General features: G+C 40.4%; 1 protein-coding gene across 2 annotated transcripts in view; it reads left to right on the top strand.

Moving 5' to 3' along the window:
* The window catches only part of astn2 (astrotactin 2), a 491396-nt gene that overhangs the window by 100877 nt on the left and 368348 nt on the right, over nucleotides 1–22171 (top strand). For both annotated transcript variants that reach the window (XM_030065131.1, XM_030065132.1), the window contains exon 3: nucleotides 13495–13945. In XM_030065131.1, coding sequence (XP_029920991.1) covers nucleotides 13495–13945 — 451 coding nt within the window. The remainder of the gene's footprint in view (nucleotides 1–13494; nucleotides 13946–22171) is intronic.

Below are 22171 nucleotides of genomic sequence, written 5' to 3'. Positions count from 1 at the left end.
GACTCTTCGCTTTAAGGGTGATTTACAAGGGGCCGTATTAATTTGGTTAACATCCACAACAAGCAATCTGGAACCAGTGCTGTGCCCCAAATGTGCGCAGCCAGACTAAATCAAAACTTCGGTAGATGCGTATGCTGCAGCCTATGAAATTTATGGGAGGCAACCCAGCTGTTGGAAAAGGATTATTTTTACCTCATCACTGGGAGCGCTTGTATATAAAACTCCCCCTGCTGAAAATGAAGTGCCATCCATCTCTGTAATCTTTGTATGCAGAGCTCATCCTTCTGCACAGGAAGCCGCCCCGAGCTCCAAGATCCTGAACCAGGCTTGTTGACTGGCTGGCTGAGGGAGAAGTGGTGGGTGTAGGGCTTCAGCTAGAGCGAGAAGAAGGCTGGAAGAGAGAGGTGATGGTTGGGCTGGAGCACCATGCTTGCAACTCAGTCTTAACTCCCTATTTGTGACTCAGGAGACCAGGGCTCAAGACAGCATAATCTGCCTAAAAATATTTTCCCAGTGTGACAGACAATCACGCCTGTCAGTAGCCAGGATGGAGTGGTGGAAGAGTGAAAGGATGATACCCAAGGGAGGGGGGCTGGGGGTATGAGGAATGGATGATGGCAACATGTATCCCTTTCCATAGAGAGTGGGACAGAATGGAAAGGTCGACCCAGTGCTTTCCAGTTAAGCTGAGGGAGATTTTCATTTAGTTTTCAATCAGAGTATAATCAGATTTTATGATTAGGTAGGGGCTTTGGGGTCAGTGTAATTTCTCTGGTGATTTACATAGCTTGCATTGTGGACTTTTTTTTTTTTTTTTTTTTTTTAATTTTTAAAATAGTATTATTTCCAGTCACTTCAGAATAGATGTTCATTATACTCAAAACCTTGTTGACATTTCCATTTCATATATCCTATAGTACATATCCAACCATACTATTTAGATGTTTCTCTTAATGTTGCAGGCTTTTGTCAACAACTGAACCAGCCTTGTATGAAAAATACATACTTCTTTCAACATCTTGTGTAGTTAAATGAATGCAACATCAATCGACAAAATTGATTTCTTTTATTGGAGAGTTCCTGTTGATCCAAGCCTGTGTTTGTACCAATGAATCCTACCTAGTATCTGCAAAACCCAACATGTAACACTGATAATTTTTTAATCCCTCAGCTTTGGCTTGCAGACCTCGAGAGCATGTTTTCATGTCCTCAGGTAATCAGCAGACATGGTTTTCACCAGATGAAGGAACAGAGTGGAAAGAGTAACCAGTGAGCTGCCATTGGTGCTGCGGCTTCTAGTTGGATGGAGGGAATGGAGAGCAGATGCTGGGGCACATGCCACTTTAACTTCCTGCTGGGAGAGAGGATAGGAGAAAACGATAGAACACTGAGAGAGGAAGAGGGGAGGAGGGAAGAATGAAGGAGAGAGAGAGACAGAGAGAGAGAGAGAGAGAGAAAGAGAGAGAGAGAGAGGATGAATTCTGGCCATGGACCTCTGCCTGTCACACATGGAAACAGGCCATTATTGCTGTGTGTGTTTGTGTGTCTGAGGTCAGACTACGTGAGGCTACATAACTGTCACATCCTTCTGTTTATGTGTGTGTGTGCATGCAAACATTGCTTTCTACCCGCTACTATATTTATATTTGATCCGTCTTTGTCAATTAAGCATGAATGCATATCGCAGGGGTGTGCTCTCTGAAGATTTAGTCGACATTAATTTAGGCCAGGCTTTCCTGCGAGGAGGAGACGGATGGTTATTGGGGGTTGGGTGAGCCACTGCCCTGTGCCCAGATGGTGGCTACACCACAGCACATGTGCTGGATGTGTTGGCTCTGTGGTGTGTTGATCTCATGCTGCATGCAAAGCATATTAGCCTCCTAAAGGTATTGTACATATGGCTGGAGTACATATAAATGTCCCCCTGGTTGGCATGGCTTGAGAGTCTCTACAGCAGCCATTAAACAGTCAGAATTTTGTTTCCTCAGAGCACTTTAATGTGGTTTTGTGGTGTGAGGCTTTGATCTAAGTGCCATTGATCAGGATGCATGCAATTAATGTGCTTGCTTTCTTATTATTGGTTGCCACGCAGACATTTACTGATGCCATTACTCTTTTTTACTCAAGGATATTCAGTATCAACCAGGAATAAGGAGGCTGGGTTAGGTACAGTGTTACGTACACGCTTTATACAACTCAATACTTCACACAGTGGTGATGTCATTGGTATTATATTTAACTTAAATTTGCAGGAAACAGAACAAGCCGCACAAATACCTTTTCAGCAGTATAATACATTATTATATGTGCATTTCTATATAGAGTCATGAATACATAGAAAAAAAGACTTTCTATTTCTTATATTGAGAGAAATTTCTTGAAAATACAGTACCTCTGTGTTGTAGAGCGCTGAATTAACTTCTAACAGAATGTAAACATACCCAATGAAAATGCACAAGACACGTTTGTAAGACAGTTAAGGGGCATGTAATCAGGTTTACATATGTGAGATGATTTCTGCTGCGCAAGTAAGGTTAAGAACAAAGTCGACTGGAATTGATAGTAGGATTTTCCTGCTATCAAGTCCAGTCGACTTTGTTCTTAACCTTAGTTGCATATCATGACCTGGATGACTGAGAATCTCCACAGACAGATGATTTCTGTCATAGAGTTGCACTAAAAATCCTCAGTGAGCTCAAAGTATGAAAGGCGCACTTAAACGGGTTTGCACTTAAACAATACAATGTGACCCATTTCATACTTGATTTTAACATTCTTGTTAGGTCAGCCGTTCACAGGTGGACAGGTATGAATGGGGTACAGTGTGTCTTGATCTGATCACTTGAACCACCTTCAGAAGTGGCCAGGGATGCAATAAGGCCACATAGCATTTCTAGTGTGAATGTTAACGTGTCCCGTTGTGTCCCTGGCAACATATACAACAACAACAATAAAATAATAATACTAATGATCATCTTGAGCCCTCAGCAGTTTTGAAATTATAAAAGAAAGAAATAATCTTGATCCCCCAGTATTTTTGAAATGTTCGTTCATTGGGCGATGTCCTTACCTGCACTCAGAAACACATTATAAAGATTAAATTAAAAATTGATTGCAATTGTGCACTCTTGAAGAATGTCAAGGAAACCATTTTTCTTCAGTATAAATTAGTTCAATAACGAAATTAATTTATTTTTCAATAGGTGGAGCACACTAAAAAGAACAATGAATTTGAGGAGATGGACCGTTCCCAGTAAGCGCCCTGTGGTCATGGGGATAGAGTGATATATTCACAAACAGCCCATACAACATATCACCCTTGATATTGTAATGTACCTGGTGACTACAGTGGAGCAGTACATTTGGAATAAAATAAAATAAATGGTTTACATCATAAGCCTGCTTTTCATTATACTAAAAGGAAACATTTATTGCCATCTACTGTAGTCAAAACTCAAGGTGCTGTTCACCTAACTACTGCATAACACTGGAAAGAAAATGAGGAAAACATGTCCAGCAATCAGGTTTGACTTTTACTGGATGCAAATATGATGTTCCTTTAAAGTTTGTTTTGAGTCCAGTCTACCATCTGTTAGAAGGCAAAGCATGTAATAGCGCTGCCAATCCACCAGGGGAAATTGTGTCAGTGTGACATTGTGTGCTGCTGATGCATAAAATAATACACTGTTTTATTAAAGAGCAGGAACATGACGGAATAAATGTCGTGACAGAGTCCACATAATGAGGTAGGTAAGGTGGTGGATGGGTCAAACACACTGATTTTCGTGTGAGAGACCTGAGTTCAAATCCACAGCCGAGCAAAACCAGAGTTTGTGTTTAGCATGTTAGCGAATGTGAGCTAACATTGCTACTTAAAGTTTCCTAACCTTAACCTTTACAGCCTTTTGTTATTCATTTATCAACTTTTCTGTGTTTGTGAATTACCCCTGTTATCATATCGGTCATGGTGTTGTGTATTTTTCCCTCAGTTTTTTGGATGGAATAAAGTGACTTTTTGCGATGCTCTGAGGGACAAAAGATTGCGCCTTATAACCAGTTAGGAACAAAAACTGACACATAATTATTCTTAATCGTAGATTAGTAAGCTATTATTTTATTATTTTATTATTTTATATTTACTATTTTAATTTTTTTACAATTATTATAGATGTTTTAAGGCTGTAAAACCCCTCACTACACACTTTATACATTTTTCTCAGACAGGCATTAACATTTTCTCACTTTTCTCTCTTGTTTAAACACTCTCAAAGTTCAAACCTTCCTGCACTGCACGGAGGAGATTGATTGACAATGGTCTACAGTCCCTTATCCAATCAGGACGCAGAACACAATGCGCAGGCTCTCCCTTAGCCAATCAGGACGCAGAACAATGCGCTGTAAAAAAAAAAAAAAAAAGCATGCAAAATTGCACTAAAAAAAAATCCGCGAAACTGCGAGGCCGCGAAAGGTGAACCACGTTATAGCGAGGGACAACTGTACTGAAGACCAAAAAATTAAAGAATCAGAAAATGCACAACAAATGCCGAGTGAAACGATGAAATCAAACCAAGGTGCTGCAGCTCAGGTTTAAATGAGAAGAAAAAAAAAAAAAAAAAGAACAGTAACAGTATTTTGTGGAATTTTCCACAGAATTACTGCGGAATAAAGCAGACTCATCAGGTTACAGGAGTCAAAAATAACATTCATAAAGGGAATTTAATAAGGCTACTAGTGAAGATAATTTAATTATTAGGGAATTACAATACTACTATGATGGACCAGCTCTGAGACCATAGCAAATGCAGTCCACATACTTGAGGGATTCACTAAAATAAAAGAAATAATAACAATAATAATAATAAGTAAAAAAAAATAAAGGAAAATTCAAAGAAAAAATTTGAAGGCTGGCGGCAGGCTAACAAAGGAGCAGCAAAATGAACTATACAGAAAATCAATGTGGTGCAAGGGGAGAGGGAGCCGCCATATTGTCAGTATGGGCAGGTCTGTTACAGCCAAATGAAGGCAGTGGCCAGCTGCCTCCACTTTCCTAACGGGCTCCAGCTCCACCCAACCAGGAACCTGTAATGGTGAACACTACAACACACACACAACAACACCACAACACACACACAGGCCCTGGCAGAGACGCTGGGGCTATCACACTCGCCATAAGTGCAGACAGGTTGCCCGTCAGATTGCTCTTCCTTCCGTTTCCCTCTCCACCCCCCGTTCGAGCGGTAGATGATAGTGCCCCCAGCATGGCCGCTGGTGGACACCAGTCTCCGTGCTGCCTGCGTGCGGCGTAGCCACACAGGACACAAAAACTGCTTGCTTCTGGGCGTGTCGGCCGGGATGATTGGCAAGTAATATCTTCCTGCTTGATTTTCAATTTTGTATGGTTGTGTGGATATATTACAGGTTATAAAACAGAACTCATCACTCTGGCGCTGTGGATTCACTGCAGATGGAGAGGGATTGTTGTTGTGCAGCAACAATACAATGTTGGGGGGGGAAAAAAAGAAACATTTGTTATTAACCTTTCTTCAAAAGCCGCCTTAACACTTTAGCAGCCATCGCAGCACAAAGAAAATGTGACTGGAGATGGGGAAAATATGTCATGAATTCTCCAAACGGCTATTGGTTGTCACACAGCAAATATTGCATTTGCATAAAGTTAATTGAATTTCAACTGTTGGCCCGTCCCTCTCCTCTCGTCGTCTGCCAGTTCGCCTCACCAGCTATCCCAGCATCCTCTGCACAGCAATTTGATCGCTCCACATAAAAAAGTAATTGAGGGCGAGGCAGTCGCTCACCATATTGCATCTTGTGTGGATATGCCGTACGAAAGCATTGATTCTGGCAGGCTTTCTCTCACAGAGGAGAGGGGCCTTGGGGGGATTCTCTGCATAGGGAGCCCACCTCCCCTCATGAACTGGAAATCAAACATTACTGCTATCGTGCAAGAGAAAACCTGTTGGACTGCATTCCATTGGAAAACCTGGACTGCCTCCACCACAAATCAAATGGCAGAATATGATCTTTTTTTTTTTTTTTTTGCCATTTCTGCTTTATTTGATAGTCACAGTAGAGAGAGACAGGAAAGGCAGGAGAGAGAGAGGATGACATGCAGCAAATGGCCTGAGGTCAGATTTGAACCCTCTTATCTGGTGAGCTACTGCGGCACTTGATCAAACTTGATCAAATTCCTTAAACCTTTACTACAAACCATGACTCACCTTCCCATACATACTGTATTTCCCCAATTAATAGCCCGGGGGTTTAATACGCAAAATCAACTTGGACCCCAGGCATTTAAAAGAACCAGGCAGCTATTCGCTGCAGGCCTTTATTTATTTATGCACAGACCTGCACCAGGCCATTATTGTGATGACAGTTACCGTCCAACATATTTACAGTCAGTCGATTTAAGATTACCGTACACCCTTTTTTCTAACATTAGCTAGCTCTCTTATTTTGACAGAAAATGGAAGTGCCGCACAGTTATTGTGCAGCTAACTGTTTACTTCTGCAAAAATAAGGTGAATAGCCTTATTTTGGGTTACCTCAATATAATGCAAATAATCGTCCCGGCGGTTATTCGGGTGGGCATTTAATACGCAAAATGGGTGCAGACCCAGGCGTTTAAAAGAACCAGGCAGCTATTTGCGGCCCGGCGATTAATTGGGGAAATACGTTAATTTGCATTATCATCATTATAATTACTAATAGTGGTGGCAGTAGGAGTCGTAGTGGTGGCATTAGTAATAGTAGTAGTAGTTGAGATAACATGCTGCTATTATTAGGAGTATTATTATAATCATGGGTGATGATGGTAGTAATGATGGTGATAATGAGCTCTCAGTCCTTATGCTTAGCTTATGGAACTACGTATCAAGTTTAATTAAAAGATCACAGAGAAGGCTCTTTTGCATCTGGATTTATATAGGAAGTGGATGTATGTTATGTATAAATGCAGAAGAAGAACAGGTGGTTTGTGATTGTTGGTATGTCAAGTTGTTTCTGCAAAGACAGGGCAGTTTGCATCGTTTACAACAATACGATAATGATTTGTGCAACCCAGAGTGGGCAGCAACATGACAAAGAGGAGATGTGAACAAATAATTGCAAGCTGGTATTCACAAACCAAGTGAGTTACAAGCCACAGGGTGCATTTGGAGAGCTGCCACAGGTCTGTCGAATAAAATCCGAGAGCAACTGGTGTTTCATCTGAGACAGGCAGGCAGGTAGGAGCCTCTGATCACTGAGCGACTTCATGGATGTCTGCAGGCTGCAGGGTGGACTCTGTCCATGGTTGCAACTTCTGCCATACTGCCTGGTGTATGAGTGCACGCTGCATTTCAGTGCAGGTCCTAGAAAAGAGGAGGAAAACAGGAGGAAAAAATACCTGACAAAAAATTATATTGCCTCACTCAGGTTAGTTAGTGTTTCCAAAGAATGAATGAGTCATTAATTACTTGTAATGAACATGTATAATGGAGTGACAAGGATATGACTTGTCACTCTCATTGAGACACTTTTTGCTGTTTTTATTATTTCTACTGTAATCACCATTATCAGTTTCATAAAAAAAAAAAAATAAATAAATAAATATTGCATTGTATTATACTGTCTGTGTGTGTATTCAGTGATTACTGTGATTGTTGAATTTGGTTGTGATGTACTCAACTATTCTCATGCTGTCGCTGCATCGGCCTCACCAGTCATATACAACGCGGAGTGCAAGCTGTTGCCCAAATATGGATTTCCTCACCTAACATTCTCTCTACGGGGAAGATCCAGCAGGCTTTCATATAATCATCTCTGTCAGAGTCTGTGATTTAAGATGCCATTTAAAATTGGGACGTTTCTCTCTTAAACGGGACTGGATGCACTGGATTCTTCTGCCATTTTCCAGCTGAAATAATTATTTTGGTAACAAAAAGCTGATGCTGCCATACACATTACATATGTCACAACTCTGCCTGCTGACTTTTAGACCTGGCTTAGGGCTAGGACCACTTAGTTGACAACAACAGTTGGATTATTATTATTAGATTGTATGGATAAATTAATCTGGACGTTGTTCCCTAGTAGTAGTTTCTTCAGACAACTAATATATATATACATACATACATATATATATATATATATTACAAATACACTGCATATTGTGCCAACCCGAATCTGCTTTACAGGTAAATAGGCACATGTCACGGCCAGTTCTTTCTGCATTTTTTTCCCCCTCTTTTTTTTTTTCAAGGAAGAATTTCTGGACATTTAGGAGTCACTTCCTATAGGATTTCATAACAGACAATGGCAACTTAGAAAAAAAAATGCAGTTTGTGAATATGCCCTAAGAACAGTCATACCAATGCTTACAAAAGATTAGCCTCCAGTTTTAACCTGTTCATAACCCTGCGAGTTACAAAAGTATAAGTAAAGTATGTCTGCAGCGGTGAACTAATTTCACATCCCACCCATGTGCTGAGGTCAGTTCAGCTGTAGTTTGACCGGCAAAATGGCACGACTCACCAATGCCCAAACAGTGACCCCTCTCTCCCACGCCAAATTCATTCAATTTATAAAATAATTATGACTATAAAAACAGTTGCAATGTTATGAGAGCAGCCCAATAAATATTAATGTATTTTTATATATAATTTCTTATTTTACAAAATACAAATCAGCCATTTTCTACAGCTTCAGCATTACAACAAAAGTCCATGCAATGCTTACTTGTGGTTTATAATGGCTATGATAGTTTATTAATATTTTACAAATATTTATTGGGTATTTAAATGTTATTAACTTGCATGATAATCAAGAAAGTTACCTAGGTCATTAAAAAATCATCAACTTAATCATTAATGCCTAGGAAAAAGTGTGCTACTCCACTTACTATTAATTAGTCAGTATTGTTAATTAATCCTCAATTAATCATTTTGCAACCATTAAAATTAGCTGAAATTAAGTGATTATTAATGCACCAGCTATAATGATGGTTTGGTTAAGTTTTCGTTAATGCTACCTTGAATGCTGCATTTTCATGTGACTTGAGTGGATTATGTGTCATTGTTATGCAACACCCAAAAAGTACTAAACTTATGCTGTGTGTAGATAATAAGATTTTACAATATGGTGGTAAATTTGTCTTCTGGCCAATTAAATCCGACTGATATGGTTCTTTATCTAAACACTGCAGATTGCTTAAAGTTGACTGCCATTGATAATGTATTAGTTTAGTCTGTGGAATTGTGGCTGCAGCAAAAAGGTTCCATTTTTTTTTTTTTTCCCAAAAAATATTTCAGTCCTGGGGATTGTGGCCAGATTCTACTCTAAATGAGCAAAGAAGGTGGAGGAGGAAGGAGGATAAGAAGAAAGTGAGAGGGTAGAAATGGTCGGGAGTATGTCTGGGAAAGGGAGATGAAAGTGTTAGGTGATAATGTGACCAAGAGAAGAAAAAAGGAAAGGGTGGGGTGGCTGTTGGAAATGAAAGGCCAAAGGCAGAGACTGCAGGAAACAGAAAGGGAATTTACTGGAGGGGGCTAATGAGGGAAGGAGGGGGAGAAAAAAACAACCGAGAAAAGGCCAGAATAATATGCTAAGTGATTCAGATGATTCAGTTAGCAAGGGAAGGAAGAAAATATAGAACCAAACAAATCTGCACTGTAGAAAGAGCAGAATCATGGGGTTTTCAGCCACTCTCCACCTCCCCACGGAGTCACTTAGGACTAAAGCAGCAGGGATTTGTAGGGTCTTAAGATGAACAGAAAACCCATTTTCCCTCATGGCTACATCCGCCACTGTGAATTTGCATGGCCGTTGTACTGAAGAGTGGAAGAAAGATGTGATCAAACATGAAGGGGAATGGAGGGACGGAGAGACACAGAAACAGAGAGAGTCTAGTTTGAGGAGAGACATGTTGGGAAGTGCAAAGGAAAAGCATGAAACAATACCAGAAAAAAAAATGTGGGAGGCATAAATTAGACTGATGCAAGTTAACAAGAAAGGTAAGAGTTGATGTTAGGTAAAAGAGGGGGGTAGCGATGTCACAGAGACAATTTATTGATCATTTACTGAGATTACTTATTTATCTGTTTCTGTATTTTTTTTTTCTTTTCCTAATTTAGTCATATTGTTATCCCTAATGTGTCCCACAGTCACTTGTTGTTGCCGCCCCCTACTGTTGGACTGGATCGCAGTGGACTCTTGGAGTGTAACAGTGCATGGGCTTAAAAAGTCTGTAGAAGCCTGCAATGTTGAAACAAATTCAATGTGATGATATCATCACTATACAAAAACACTTCCAAAGCGAAGCCGGTGTTATGTCTCATGTGTCATTTCAAGCATTTAATAGAGTAAAAAAAAAAAAAAAAAAAGACATGATTGCTCTAATGAGCTGATTTGGCTGGACAAAGACTGGAATTTCTCAGAGCAAAACAGGTGGTCTTTTTTTTTTTTTTTTTTTTTAGTTAAGATAATTTTGGGGGCATTTCTCCTTTATTAGACAGTCACAGTGGAGAGACACAGGAGAGAGAGGGCAGACAGAGGGGGCGACATGCAGCAAAGGGTCTGAACCCGACTTGATCCCGTGCCGCTGAGGCTTAGCCTTAGTGGTGCGTGCTGTGTACTGTGAGCCACCGGGGAGCCTCAAACAGGTGGTCTTACCTTGGGCTATTGTGTGGTGAACATGAATTGAAAACGTCACCAAACAGCATGGCTAAGTGTCTTCACTCCAGAAATGTGCATGAACAGGAGTCCACTGGGCCAGTGTGTTATGAAGAAAAAAGTCCTTATTGGTACCCTGTGTTTACAGTTTCAGTGCAGTCATTAACATGAATAGCCAAGAAAAAAACATCAAAAAATGAACTGCATCCCAATTAAAAAAAAAAAAAAAAAAAGTCGCAGCAAGAAAGAAAGAGAAAATGAGGGAAAGAGTGACAAGTGTTTGTGTGTGTGTTTGTGTGTCATGCAGACTGTGTGTTTGACAGAGAGAGAGAGAGATACAGGCTATGTCTTTTTTTAAATTTATAGTGTCAAATTAGTAGGTTTTTGATCAAACGGCTATTGATTCCAAGTCCCAAGCTCCCATAAAAGTATATGAATAAATAAAATCAAATAAAATAACAGCCCAATCCCAAGCTAGTACTGTAAAAACCAGCCTGAAGCACAGCCCAAATCTGTGATTAGCCTCAGGCTCCGTCAGGCCTGGGCTGCAATGCAGGGCTCTGTTGGAGGATATAGATTTCCATGTCCTTCCCTGCCAGCCTCTTCTTGTCACCTGTCAGTGAGGAGGTTTAGTGGGCGAGGGAAACATCTGTGGAGGATCATCATCCTCCCAACTGACCAGGCTCCCCATCACCCACTTGGAAATTCAATATGAACTGTTCAACCTGATAACCACAACAATCAATCATTGCTCTGTACTTTTAGGCTCTATCCATATTGTCAAGGTGTAGGTGTCATAATGCAAATAGACAAGGTTTGCCTGCATCTACAGCATTTAAATGTAAACTAAGGTTTTTGATGTCAAATATGCCATGCCAGTTCATGCTGTAATTGTGTAAGCTGCATTCTTTTGTTTGACTCCTCGTATCACACAGTGAAGACCTGTCATCACGGTGTTCAGTGTTATGCCATGGACAAAAAGAAAATACAGTTGTTTTAAAAAAAAAAAAAAAAAAATTAGTCACTTAAAAAAATTATATTTTAGCATTTTTTTCAATGGTGCAGTAAACTATCACTCGTGCTGAGATAAAGCACAAACCCTCAGATGTTGTTGCTCTTGGTTGATGTTCTTCAGAGGTGGATTGATCTGGGGGTGGGGGAAGGGAGGGAGCTGCATTTTCTCTAAAGCTGCCATCCCATTGGAGATTAATGAGCAAGTTTGACCGTGCTACTAGTTCTCTGTGCTGCCTCTCCTCTCAGTGTAGTATGATTTATGGACATCCAGCAGTGCATGAGTTATAATTTGAAAGGGGTTTGTTTTTCCTCATGAAGATGGAATTTTAAATGCTGTGATAAATGACCCCCTGTGGCTTTTATTTATCATACTGTCATGACTGAGTTAGTTTGCGTGTGTGTGTCTGTGTGCAGACGTGCTAGTGCGGGTTCATATTCTTCTTTGCTTGCTTAAGTTTTTCACCTCTCCCTGTATATGTGTGAGTGTATGCTCACATACATTTCTGAGACCTCATGTTTAAATAAGTGTTTGCAAAAACTCATGACGCTGCATTTTCGTTCTGACATCACAAATAGATCACCCCGAGGTTGCCATATCCTACTGAATCACATGGGTCTCACCTATTGGATGCCGTTGTGAAAAATAAAAGGATTTGGCATGTCTTCCTGGTCATTCCATCATTCTGTGTGTGCATACGGATTTAAGTGTATTATCCAGGCACAGCATGTATGACAGTGTGTTTGAAGTTCCTTTGATGGTGAAATATGGAACAAACCGTGCAGCAATGTGATGCGTCTTGGTGAATTTATGGGACCAGAGTGAGGGCTTATAGAGGGTGATAGGATGACACAGGCTAATAACCTTGTCACATTTGTATGTGTAAGGCCTCAAGGCAAGAAGGAGTGCAAATGCAGCACTGCAATGAAAAGGAGTTTGTTGCAAATCTAGTGTGTACTTACAGTGTGTGACAGTATGTGCCTATTAATGTGAATACTATTTGCAAGTGCCTATTTCTGACCACAAAAAGGTGCACAGAAACAGCAGTGTGTGCTTATTTTTGTCCCAAACTGCACTTTGCTATACAGTAGTAATGTCACTATGTACGTGTTTCTGTCTGTGGGTATATGTGTGCATGTGCATAAACAGATATTATGCACTCAGTGGCCACTTTATTAGTACAATCTAATGTAGTCCGATACAACAGCTCTGCAATAAATTCTACCTTTTAAGAAAGTTTATAATGTTAAGTTTTTGTTGACTCTGAAGAATGTGTAATTTTAATAAAATCTCTATTATTGAGGTTGCAAGTCTTGTACTGGACTACATTAAACTGAGCGGTGTTTCTAATTTTTTGTCCTCCCTATAGTATGTATATGAGGGGGACAGAATAGTAGAAACAGCCCTCAATAAAATGCAAATCCAGTACAGCAGCACCAGGATGAGCTCGATGCCAAGCATATAATTCAATTAATAACTCTATTACTGTCACAAAAAAGAAAAGAAAAGTAAACTTTTTGCAGAACAGTTGTATTGGATTGTTTTAGAATGTGTGGACACATACAGATATACATGTGAATATGTATTCGCCTATGCCCTTGCTCTCTACTCTAATAATTTGCATTTGTTATTGCAGCTAAAATGCCTTATGTCACATTTCTCCTCTCTCTGGCAGGAATGCTTTTGCTCCTCACCAGCTAGCTTTGCTCATCTTGTAATACTTCTCTGACCTTTAGTGTGTGAATAACAAGGATGTGGTGATTTGTCTTTCTCTCATGCTTTTTTTTCTCTCTTTTTTTCTTACTTTCATTAAGGGAGGCCTCATTGCCCTTTTGCTCCTAATCCTCCTCTTCACCCTCGTCCTATACACCCGTCACCGTTGGTGCAAGCGCCGGCGTGTCCCTCAGAAGAGCGCCAGCACTGAGGCCACACATGAGATCCACTACATCCCCTCTGTTCTTCTGGGACCCCAGGGCCGCGACAGCTTCCGGGGCTCCCGCGGCACACACCAGCACAGCAGCTCTGTCATTGGTATGCCCATCCGGGAGACCCCGATTCTTGATGATTACGACTGTGATGAAGAGGACCCGGTCGGACATTCACATAACTCCACGCCCAACCAGCTCCACACCCATCTGAGTGATGGGAAGGTCCAGGAGGACTATGGGGTTGGCATTGGGCATGGGAAGGATCCTCAGCATCACGGAGGCCGCGCTGACATCCTGTGCAAGGAAGATGGGCCGAAGCATACTTTTGACAAAAGAGGTAGGTTTATTGTGGTGGATGTGGCCTGCAGAGTTGTGCTTGTCTGTCTACTTAATGCCTCAAGCTTTCATGATATAAATAGGAACAATGTATTGAAGGTATCAGGAGAAGGTCACACATTGGATAGACAATAAATGCATGTTGCTGGTTTTGTGTCTCTATCATGTATCTATAAAACAGCATAAACTAAGAGATGTGAAATATCTTAGAAAATCTGTGACTTCCAGTGGCACTGTTCCTGTTCCCACAAGCATGATTTGTTCATCCAAGGTGGCTGTCAGTGCCACCATCACCAGATGGCACAACCTGGGCCTCTTTGCTATAGCTTTGGCTAGTCAAGCTATTTCGTGTACCGCACAGCATGTATTTTTAACATTTTGTCAGGGACAAGTGGTTTTGCATGAGTTAATACATAAATCCAAAAAGAATCTTGTACTCTATGATTCACATAGCATTAAATTAACATATGGTATGGGATAATGAACACAATTATGTTTTCGTGGTGAAACTCCATCCACTTAGAAAAGTCCTTCTAGTATGACTTTTCTTCATGCCTGCTTTTCCTTTTGGCTTGCCTCAGCCATTGACTCTGCATCTGTCTGTCAAGCGGTAATGTAATTGTAGAGTTCAAGGTAAAAGCAGCCATTGACTAAGGTCTGTTCATTTGAGATGAGGAGGTGATTCAGTGGGAGGCCCCCCTTGACACAAGAGAATCATTCTACCCGTAGTGGCAATGTGGAAGTAACTGCATTCCACCTGCACTAGAGACCTCTGAATATGTTCTCCAGCTGTTCATAAAAAACAAATAACTCCAGGCAATGTAACGATGATATCATATCCTGCTAAACCTGGAGCACACCCCTGCAAAGTTGGACTTTAATAATTGAGGGGTACTGATTGAGAGGGCTGCATTTTAGTGCAAGCAGTGGCTATTCATATCATATTGAATTATGCATGGGTAATGTTTCACATCTCTGTTTGTGGGAATGACCTCTTGTCTCCCTAGTATTCATCATTCTACATAAAGTTGACCCAGTTGACTCTGCATCACCCTCTGTGGTAATAAAAGCATTCACATTAGTTCTTTAGTCGTTTTATTCTTAAAAGGTATTCATATTACTCAGGCAGTATAGCACTCTTTTGATCTGTGTCTCAGATGCAGTAAAAGGAGGCTTTCACTCATCAGTAAAGGGAACAGATTATAGATCAGAAGACGGCTGAATGTGATCTCATGCATCTCTGAAATTTTATCTGGATTTATTTTTTTTAAAAAATGCTAAAAATCAGCAAGACTGGCATTTATAGTTGTCTTTTTTTTATTGTACTCACATTGAAAAAGCTTTTATTTCGATTTAACATATCCTGTAGCTTCAAGGTCTGTTCCTCAACAGTAGCTGATCACTAAAGATGAAGCATGTATATAAACAATCCAAAAGGGGTTTGGGACTTGAATAAGTCATGGATTTTTCCCTAAGACATCTCAATCTCTCTCTCTCTCTCTCTCTCTCTCACTTCCATGAATCTCTCACTGCTATGAATTTCTCACACTTTCTCTCTCTCACTTACACATGCATTCATGTTCACATTCTCCTTGAATGCCTAAAGAGGCATTCACTGTCCCTTGTGCTGATCACTAAACTGTAAGCCCTTGTTGCTGGACAATGAAGGGAGTGACCATTGTATGGAGGCACTACAGACAGTTAATGTCCATTGGCAGCTACATTTTAATGCAAAGTTATGCCTCCTATTTATTTTAACAAGAGTAAGTTTAGAAAGTTCATGGAAGATTGCGGTAGCGTGAACAGCCTGAATTTGCAAGCGTCGGCATGAGGATCAGGGTATCAAAAGTATACTTGAGGTCAACGTTATGAATATATTAGGCATCTGGAGCAAGCATCAACAAATGGACTGCTAGATCTGTTTGATTGATGTCTGCTCATAGAGCATTCCTGTCAAACTGTGTTTTTTCATTACAGAGAAAAAAATCATAATGCAAGAGAAATTTATCTTCTCTGTCTAGTTTTCATATTATCTCTTTGAGCATAGGGACCAATTAAAATGTGTAGCAGCACAGAAGAAGCTGAAGCAGATGGTATGTTACGAATGGAGGGAATATAGTTAACATTGCCACAATTCCTGTACTCATGGCAAACATGACATCAACTTAACCGATGATACTTTTGTCTTATGTTAACATATTACAACATTTTCCATTAACACTATTTCAAAAACTAGTTAACCACTGACTCTAAATGACAATCCAGTAACTATACTGTTAAAAAGTTTGGGTGGGTAGAGCAGGGGAGGGGGACTTGGCATCAACATTTTCATCAAAGTTTGTGTACTCATTTTGAGAAAGTCTACTTTCAGTTGAGTGAGAGCCTTAAAAACTATAAAAATTGGCAATGAATAATTTCATTCTTACATTGCAAACAAGCATAGCACTTGGATACCTGTAGGTACATAAAACAATGTACAGTTTTAAATTATATGATCAAACCTTGATCTTAGACACAAATCATTTCATTCTCAAATTCAGTTTGAGCGCTATTGAAAATGTTGCAGTTTCTTTGTGTTCTGTTTTTGTTATGATAAATCAGCTCAGTCATACAAACTCTTATTTTGTTTGGTTTCTCATTTACTTTAGTTGGAACTGGTCTTAATTTCCATTCCAGCTGGCGTTACAAAAAAAAAAAAAAAAACTTAAGGGGACTTGAGAAATTTAAGTTTAACTTAATGAAACTGACATTGCAAGAAGTAAAAGTTCATTTAAGGTTCATATTTAATAACTTGAACCAGTTATTAACACTTGAAAAAACACCAGTTTCTTCAGTTCTCACCATCAGTGACACATCCTTCTAGAGCCATTCTTTAATCAATCAGGCATTTTCCACAAGATTTGTCACAAGCCATTTATTTTGATTCCTCCATTTCCCTAACTCCACCCATCTGCACAAAGCAGCGACATTTGAATACAGAGACGATTAACTTTTCTCCCACCTGTTCTATGCCACTTGGCTTCCCTAAGGTCTCCAAATACTAGGTATTATATCTGTCTTTGTTGACAGATGACCCCATTCAGTTCAACTCAATGGCATTATCCACAGGGATTATGGCTATGCCTCACAGCGTTATGCATGGCATGGGTTTTTGTTATGCAGGCAACCAAACAAATTAAACCTGTCAGTTTTGGTCTGCAGCTGGAATCCTGTGGCTTTGGGAAAGCGTTGGGCAGCGTGGGCATTTTCAATCATGTGCTGCAAAACTTAGTGGGATGTTGGAAACCTTGAGGGCCCACAATGAGCCCCCAGGGACCTGAAACTATTGTCAAACCCTGACCAGCACGCATATCTCTTTCTCACTCTCACCCCCCACACACAAATGCATTCAGACTATTAGAGGCTCATGCACACATTCACACACTGCATCTTGGCTCCGTCTGTCAGACAGTTGACAGAAGAATCAGCCCTTAATCTAACCTAGTACTGACTCAGCTTTACTGGTATTGGTGCCTTCCTCAAATTAAAATCATATTTTTGATTTGCAAGTAGAAGTTTTTACTGCTTGAATTTATAGCAGTGTGAAACAAGCAAGTGTAACATTCATGACGGGGTTCACAAGAGTTTGGAGAGGTCTTTGCGACTGCGCCTCTGTCAGCTAACACCAGAGTGCTACCATAATTGCACAGCACCACTGATATGCACAACAAGCATGCACCAGTCAACCCATCTTAACACTGGCGCGTTCAGTTCAGTTAAATTCCAAAGAGCCAAAAACACAGAACTTCTACTTTAATCTATTTGTTCATAAATAGTTCTGTAATTGATTTTTGGTCAGTTTTATTTGACATTGAGAGAGGCTGTTTGATAATTATTTTCACCAACAAAGCATTAAGGATCATCCATAGTAATTACTTCAATCTTGATATTAATGCATGCACACTTATGTAGTGTATTTCAAAGGTTCTTTAACCTAGATATAGGTTGTAAGCTAAGGGAATTTAGCCAGATATTAAAATGAAACAATTCATGTCATTTGCATCTTGAAGGACAATCATGGAAACTCGTGTTTAGGCATGTGCATTTATATACCCCTAAGTGTGTCTCAAAGGGCTTTACAAACCACACAATACATATACTATAGTGCATGATACAGAGATTACATTATCTTATTACATCAACACACTGAGGCCTATCTATTGAATATCAGTTGCCACACTGGGCAGTTCTGGGATATGCTCCAATTTTCCTGACCTGCATGTCTTTGAAGTGTGTGAGGAAACTTGAACACCTGGAGGAAACTGACACAAACATGGGGAGAGCATGAAAACTGAACACAGAGAGGACCAGGGCTGAGAGTCAAACCCCAAACCTTCTTGCTGCGAAACGACAGTACCAAACTCTGAGCCGAGAGGGTTTCACTGACGTAGGGTAGCAATGTCATCCACCATACATACATAAGTCCCCACCACCATGAACCTTGGCACTATGGAAATTTCAAGTGGTAGAGAACACAGATTGTCAAAAAGTTGTTTTCAGTGACAAAAACTACCTGTGTCGCTGTCACTGAAAAAAATCTTTTTGAACGCTCTTGATTGTGGATGTTAAAAACATGGCGCGTGACTCTGATACTTTTTGCATATACTCATAATGGAAATGCTGACCACACACAGCTACAAATTTCATCATTTACCATCATTTTCCAACAATTTTCATTCATTTTTAACTTTTAGTCGGCACTCTACCTCATCCCTTGTCCATACAGTATAAGCCACATACCCTAGCTTTGTTCATCTGACTTTGGTTTCTGCACATTTTTTAGATTATTAGGATGTTTTAAAACATGGCTTTTAATTGTGAGGTAGGACTGCTATGCCTAAGCAATCACCTGTACAATCCACAAGCTTCCATTTAGACAAAGCATGACCTTTTCTATGCCCTATACAAAAAAAAAAAAAAAAAAAAAAAAAAAAAACATCAGAGTGGTGAAAGCCAGCTTTTTGCTTCCATATATAACTTTGAGGGGAGGGGGTACACTGGGCAAAGCAGACAAATTGCTCTTTGATGGTATAATGAACCTTCAAGGACCATTACTGTGTTGATTAAAATTATTTAATCTCTACAAACGGTGCCCTGAATGTGTTCAGTTACCTTCCTTATTTACATTTTTTTCACATTATTGGTCATACAGGACATTCGATTGTTTTGGTAAAAAACAAGTACTTTTGTATTTTAACTGAATTCCCCATTCTTTGGTTTTGTATAATTATTGAAGAAAAAGGTTTAGTTTGAGTCAGCCACTTTTCTGGGTCAGTGTTGGTTGTACCACGGAAAGCAGTGCAGCCTCTTTAATGGTTTTTCACGGCCATTAAAAAACAGCAAAGAGAAGAAGTCAGGGTTTATTGAGATTAAAGTTGGCGCGAACAGAAACGATGTAAAGCTATGACTAAATAATAAAACTGGAAGTGAGAAAGGATTCAGCTGAACAATAGCCTCAAAAGAAAAAGGCAATCATGGAACAACCAAAGTATCATGTAACATAGTTTGAATCCATTGAAGGGCTACTGGAAAGGAATACTTCACTCAGAAAGTAAAATTTGATCATTATCTGCTTACTTTCATGTTGGTTGAAACACCGGTGAACTTTGTACATCCATATAATATAGAAAGCATTGTTTCCTCGAGAATTTTTGGTGTTGTGGAAGTTGTAGGGAAACGGAGACAAGCACCTTCTCTCTTTGACTACACAAACTCAAGTCTGTCATTTACTGCTGCGTTAACTAACGGATTGAACATGGTGTCATTGCTCAACATGATGTGGGACGGTATGGGGGCAGGTTAGAAAGTCACCCCTGCCATGGAGGTTGAGCTCATCCAAATGGGACAGTCTAAATCCAGGTACGCTGGCATATTCCTCACTTGTCAGGATACAGAATGGACTGTTGTAGGAAGATAGAAGTGGTTCACGGTAAGTGTTGAAGTGGACGAACACATACTCTGCTGACTGCAGGCTGGTTGGAACATGAGACTGCAGAAGACCATGCTGCAACATGGTGACTAGTTTTAAGACTCTGGTCCTGTCCAGGAGTGTGGACCATTGTTGGGCCGCAGACCAAGGGTAGGGGCTGTGTCCATGTAGGACGAGATCAGAAGGTACACAAAACCAGGCGATCCAAGTCGTGATGAACACCTGAGCTACCTAGGCAGACGTCACTGACAACAGCGGGATGACTGAGGTGGAGCTTGGAAGCACAGCCATGGTGGAAAAAGAGGCAGTGGTGACTCCTGGGCACTGGGCAGTGAGGACACCAAGCGCTGGGCAACAGGAACCCACGGATGCTGGGCTGACCTCATAGTTCAAAGTGTCCATGTCACAGTGAGACCGCCACCCAAAGATGATAATCTGGGTGAACAGCAGCATGCTCGTTTGGCTGACACTCCCGGTCACTACCGTACACCGGCCCTGACATTTCCCAGAAGAGCTAATGTTGTGTCCATCAGTTCAGAAGACCTGGCGTCACCCTGACCATGCAGGGAGAGGAGCCAACTGGCGGGAAAAAACTCATCATCTTCTGTAGCCCAGTTATGGCAGGCCTTTGTGAATGTGTTATCCAAAGCTGCTCTGACCTGCGTTGGTAGCTGTTGCATGTTGGTGAAGACAACTTCTATGGAAACATCCACGTGAAAGTGTGGAAGTTGTGGGGAAACAGAGACAAACAACTCTGCTATTTGATTACACAAACTTGTGTCATTTATTTCTGCATTAACCAACAGGTTGAAGATGGTGTTCAACCTACTCAGCATGATGCGCTACTGAACATATGGCCCTGCCACATTAGAATATCTGAAGGATAGGGAAAAAAATTTATATATTGCACATGTTTTTTCACTTGTTTTCTTGTAGTTTGGGGAATGAGAGCCAAGAAATGTAACTGCAGAGCAGAAAGCAACTACTGACAAAAACTACAGTCAAAACAATCCTATTTTTTCTAAACAGATTTATGGACACTTCTACTCAACGAAGTCAGAGCCTAAGCTATTTTTAGTCCGAGTAAGTCAAGCGATTTTCAAAAGTGTACTTCTGATTTCTGTGCATTGCAGACTGTCTGATTTATTAGACCTGAAAGATGGCATGCAATAGATTTTTTTCAAGTTCCCACATATTTTCAGCTGCGTATACAGGCAAATTGGTCACTGCTCAAATGGTCTGTGACTGGTGTGTCGCTTCTGCACCCTGTTCACTGTGAGGAAAAAAATGCTGTGGCTTGGACTGTACATTACTGTTAACTTAGTTGTTGTGACTACATGAGTGATCAATGCCCTGTCACTTGTTCAGCTGCTCAAAGTGGAGAGAGAACAGACAATAAAATTGATCCAAGCAGGTTGTGCAGCATCATCCAGTGCAATTGTTTCGTCCAGTGCAATTGTTTGTCCTGAGGCAAACAATTGGAAACCTGTTCAGATGGACTGTCTCTGAAACAGAACATATGTGGACTCACTTCCTCATAGAATTTGGCTCAGTTTAGCTCAGTCTAAGTCCCAGTTTTGAGGTTTCAAGACTCACCACCTGCGAGTCGCAAGGAATTAATTAGGTTATTATAAATAGAGAAAGTTTGTGACAGCTAGGCATGATTTTTATTTTTTTAATCCACAAGAGAGTGGAAGCTACTCTTAAAGAGAATTAAAAGAGCTACCTCACTACCTGACAGCTGTTGACCAGCTGTTGTAGGGACAGAGCAGACAGCTGCAAATTGGTGAGTCTTAAACTGTAACTGAATATCCTGTAATAAAAGATAAATGACCACATGAAACACAGTTGCTATTTTACTAAGTCCTCTGTACTCAGTTAACATTATGCTCCTTTTAAGGCACACCACAAAGGTTACTGTCATTGCATACCTGGGAGGAGAGGATGAATTCTCCATTTCAATCTGCGAATCTGCTTGTACCATTCACAACCAAGCAGACAAAACAATTTAACTTTGTGGAATATGTAAAGCCTAGGGCTATCTGGCCTGGTAACGTGCCTGGTTTATAGATGAAAGGGCAGTATCGATGGCAGTATTCATCAGATTTTTTTTCCCTCCCCCGTAGCAAGAATAAATATCTGTAAACCTGAATGACCACAAGCCAGGCGTGGGATCACTGATCATAATAATAGCCTGGATCAAATGACTTTTGTGGGCACACCTACAGCACAATTCAAGTAAGTAGTTAAAGGATGTTC

The sequence above is a fragment of the Myripristis murdjan genome, chromosome 12, assembly GCF_902150065.1.
Source record: "Myripristis murdjan chromosome 12, fMyrMur1.1, whole genome shotgun sequence".
NCBI classification, from domain to species: Eukaryota; Metazoa; Chordata; class Actinopteri; order Holocentriformes; family Holocentridae; genus Myripristis; species Myripristis murdjan.
Note: the sequence above shows the minus strand (reverse complement) of the source record. Positions and strands in the feature narration are given on the sequence as shown.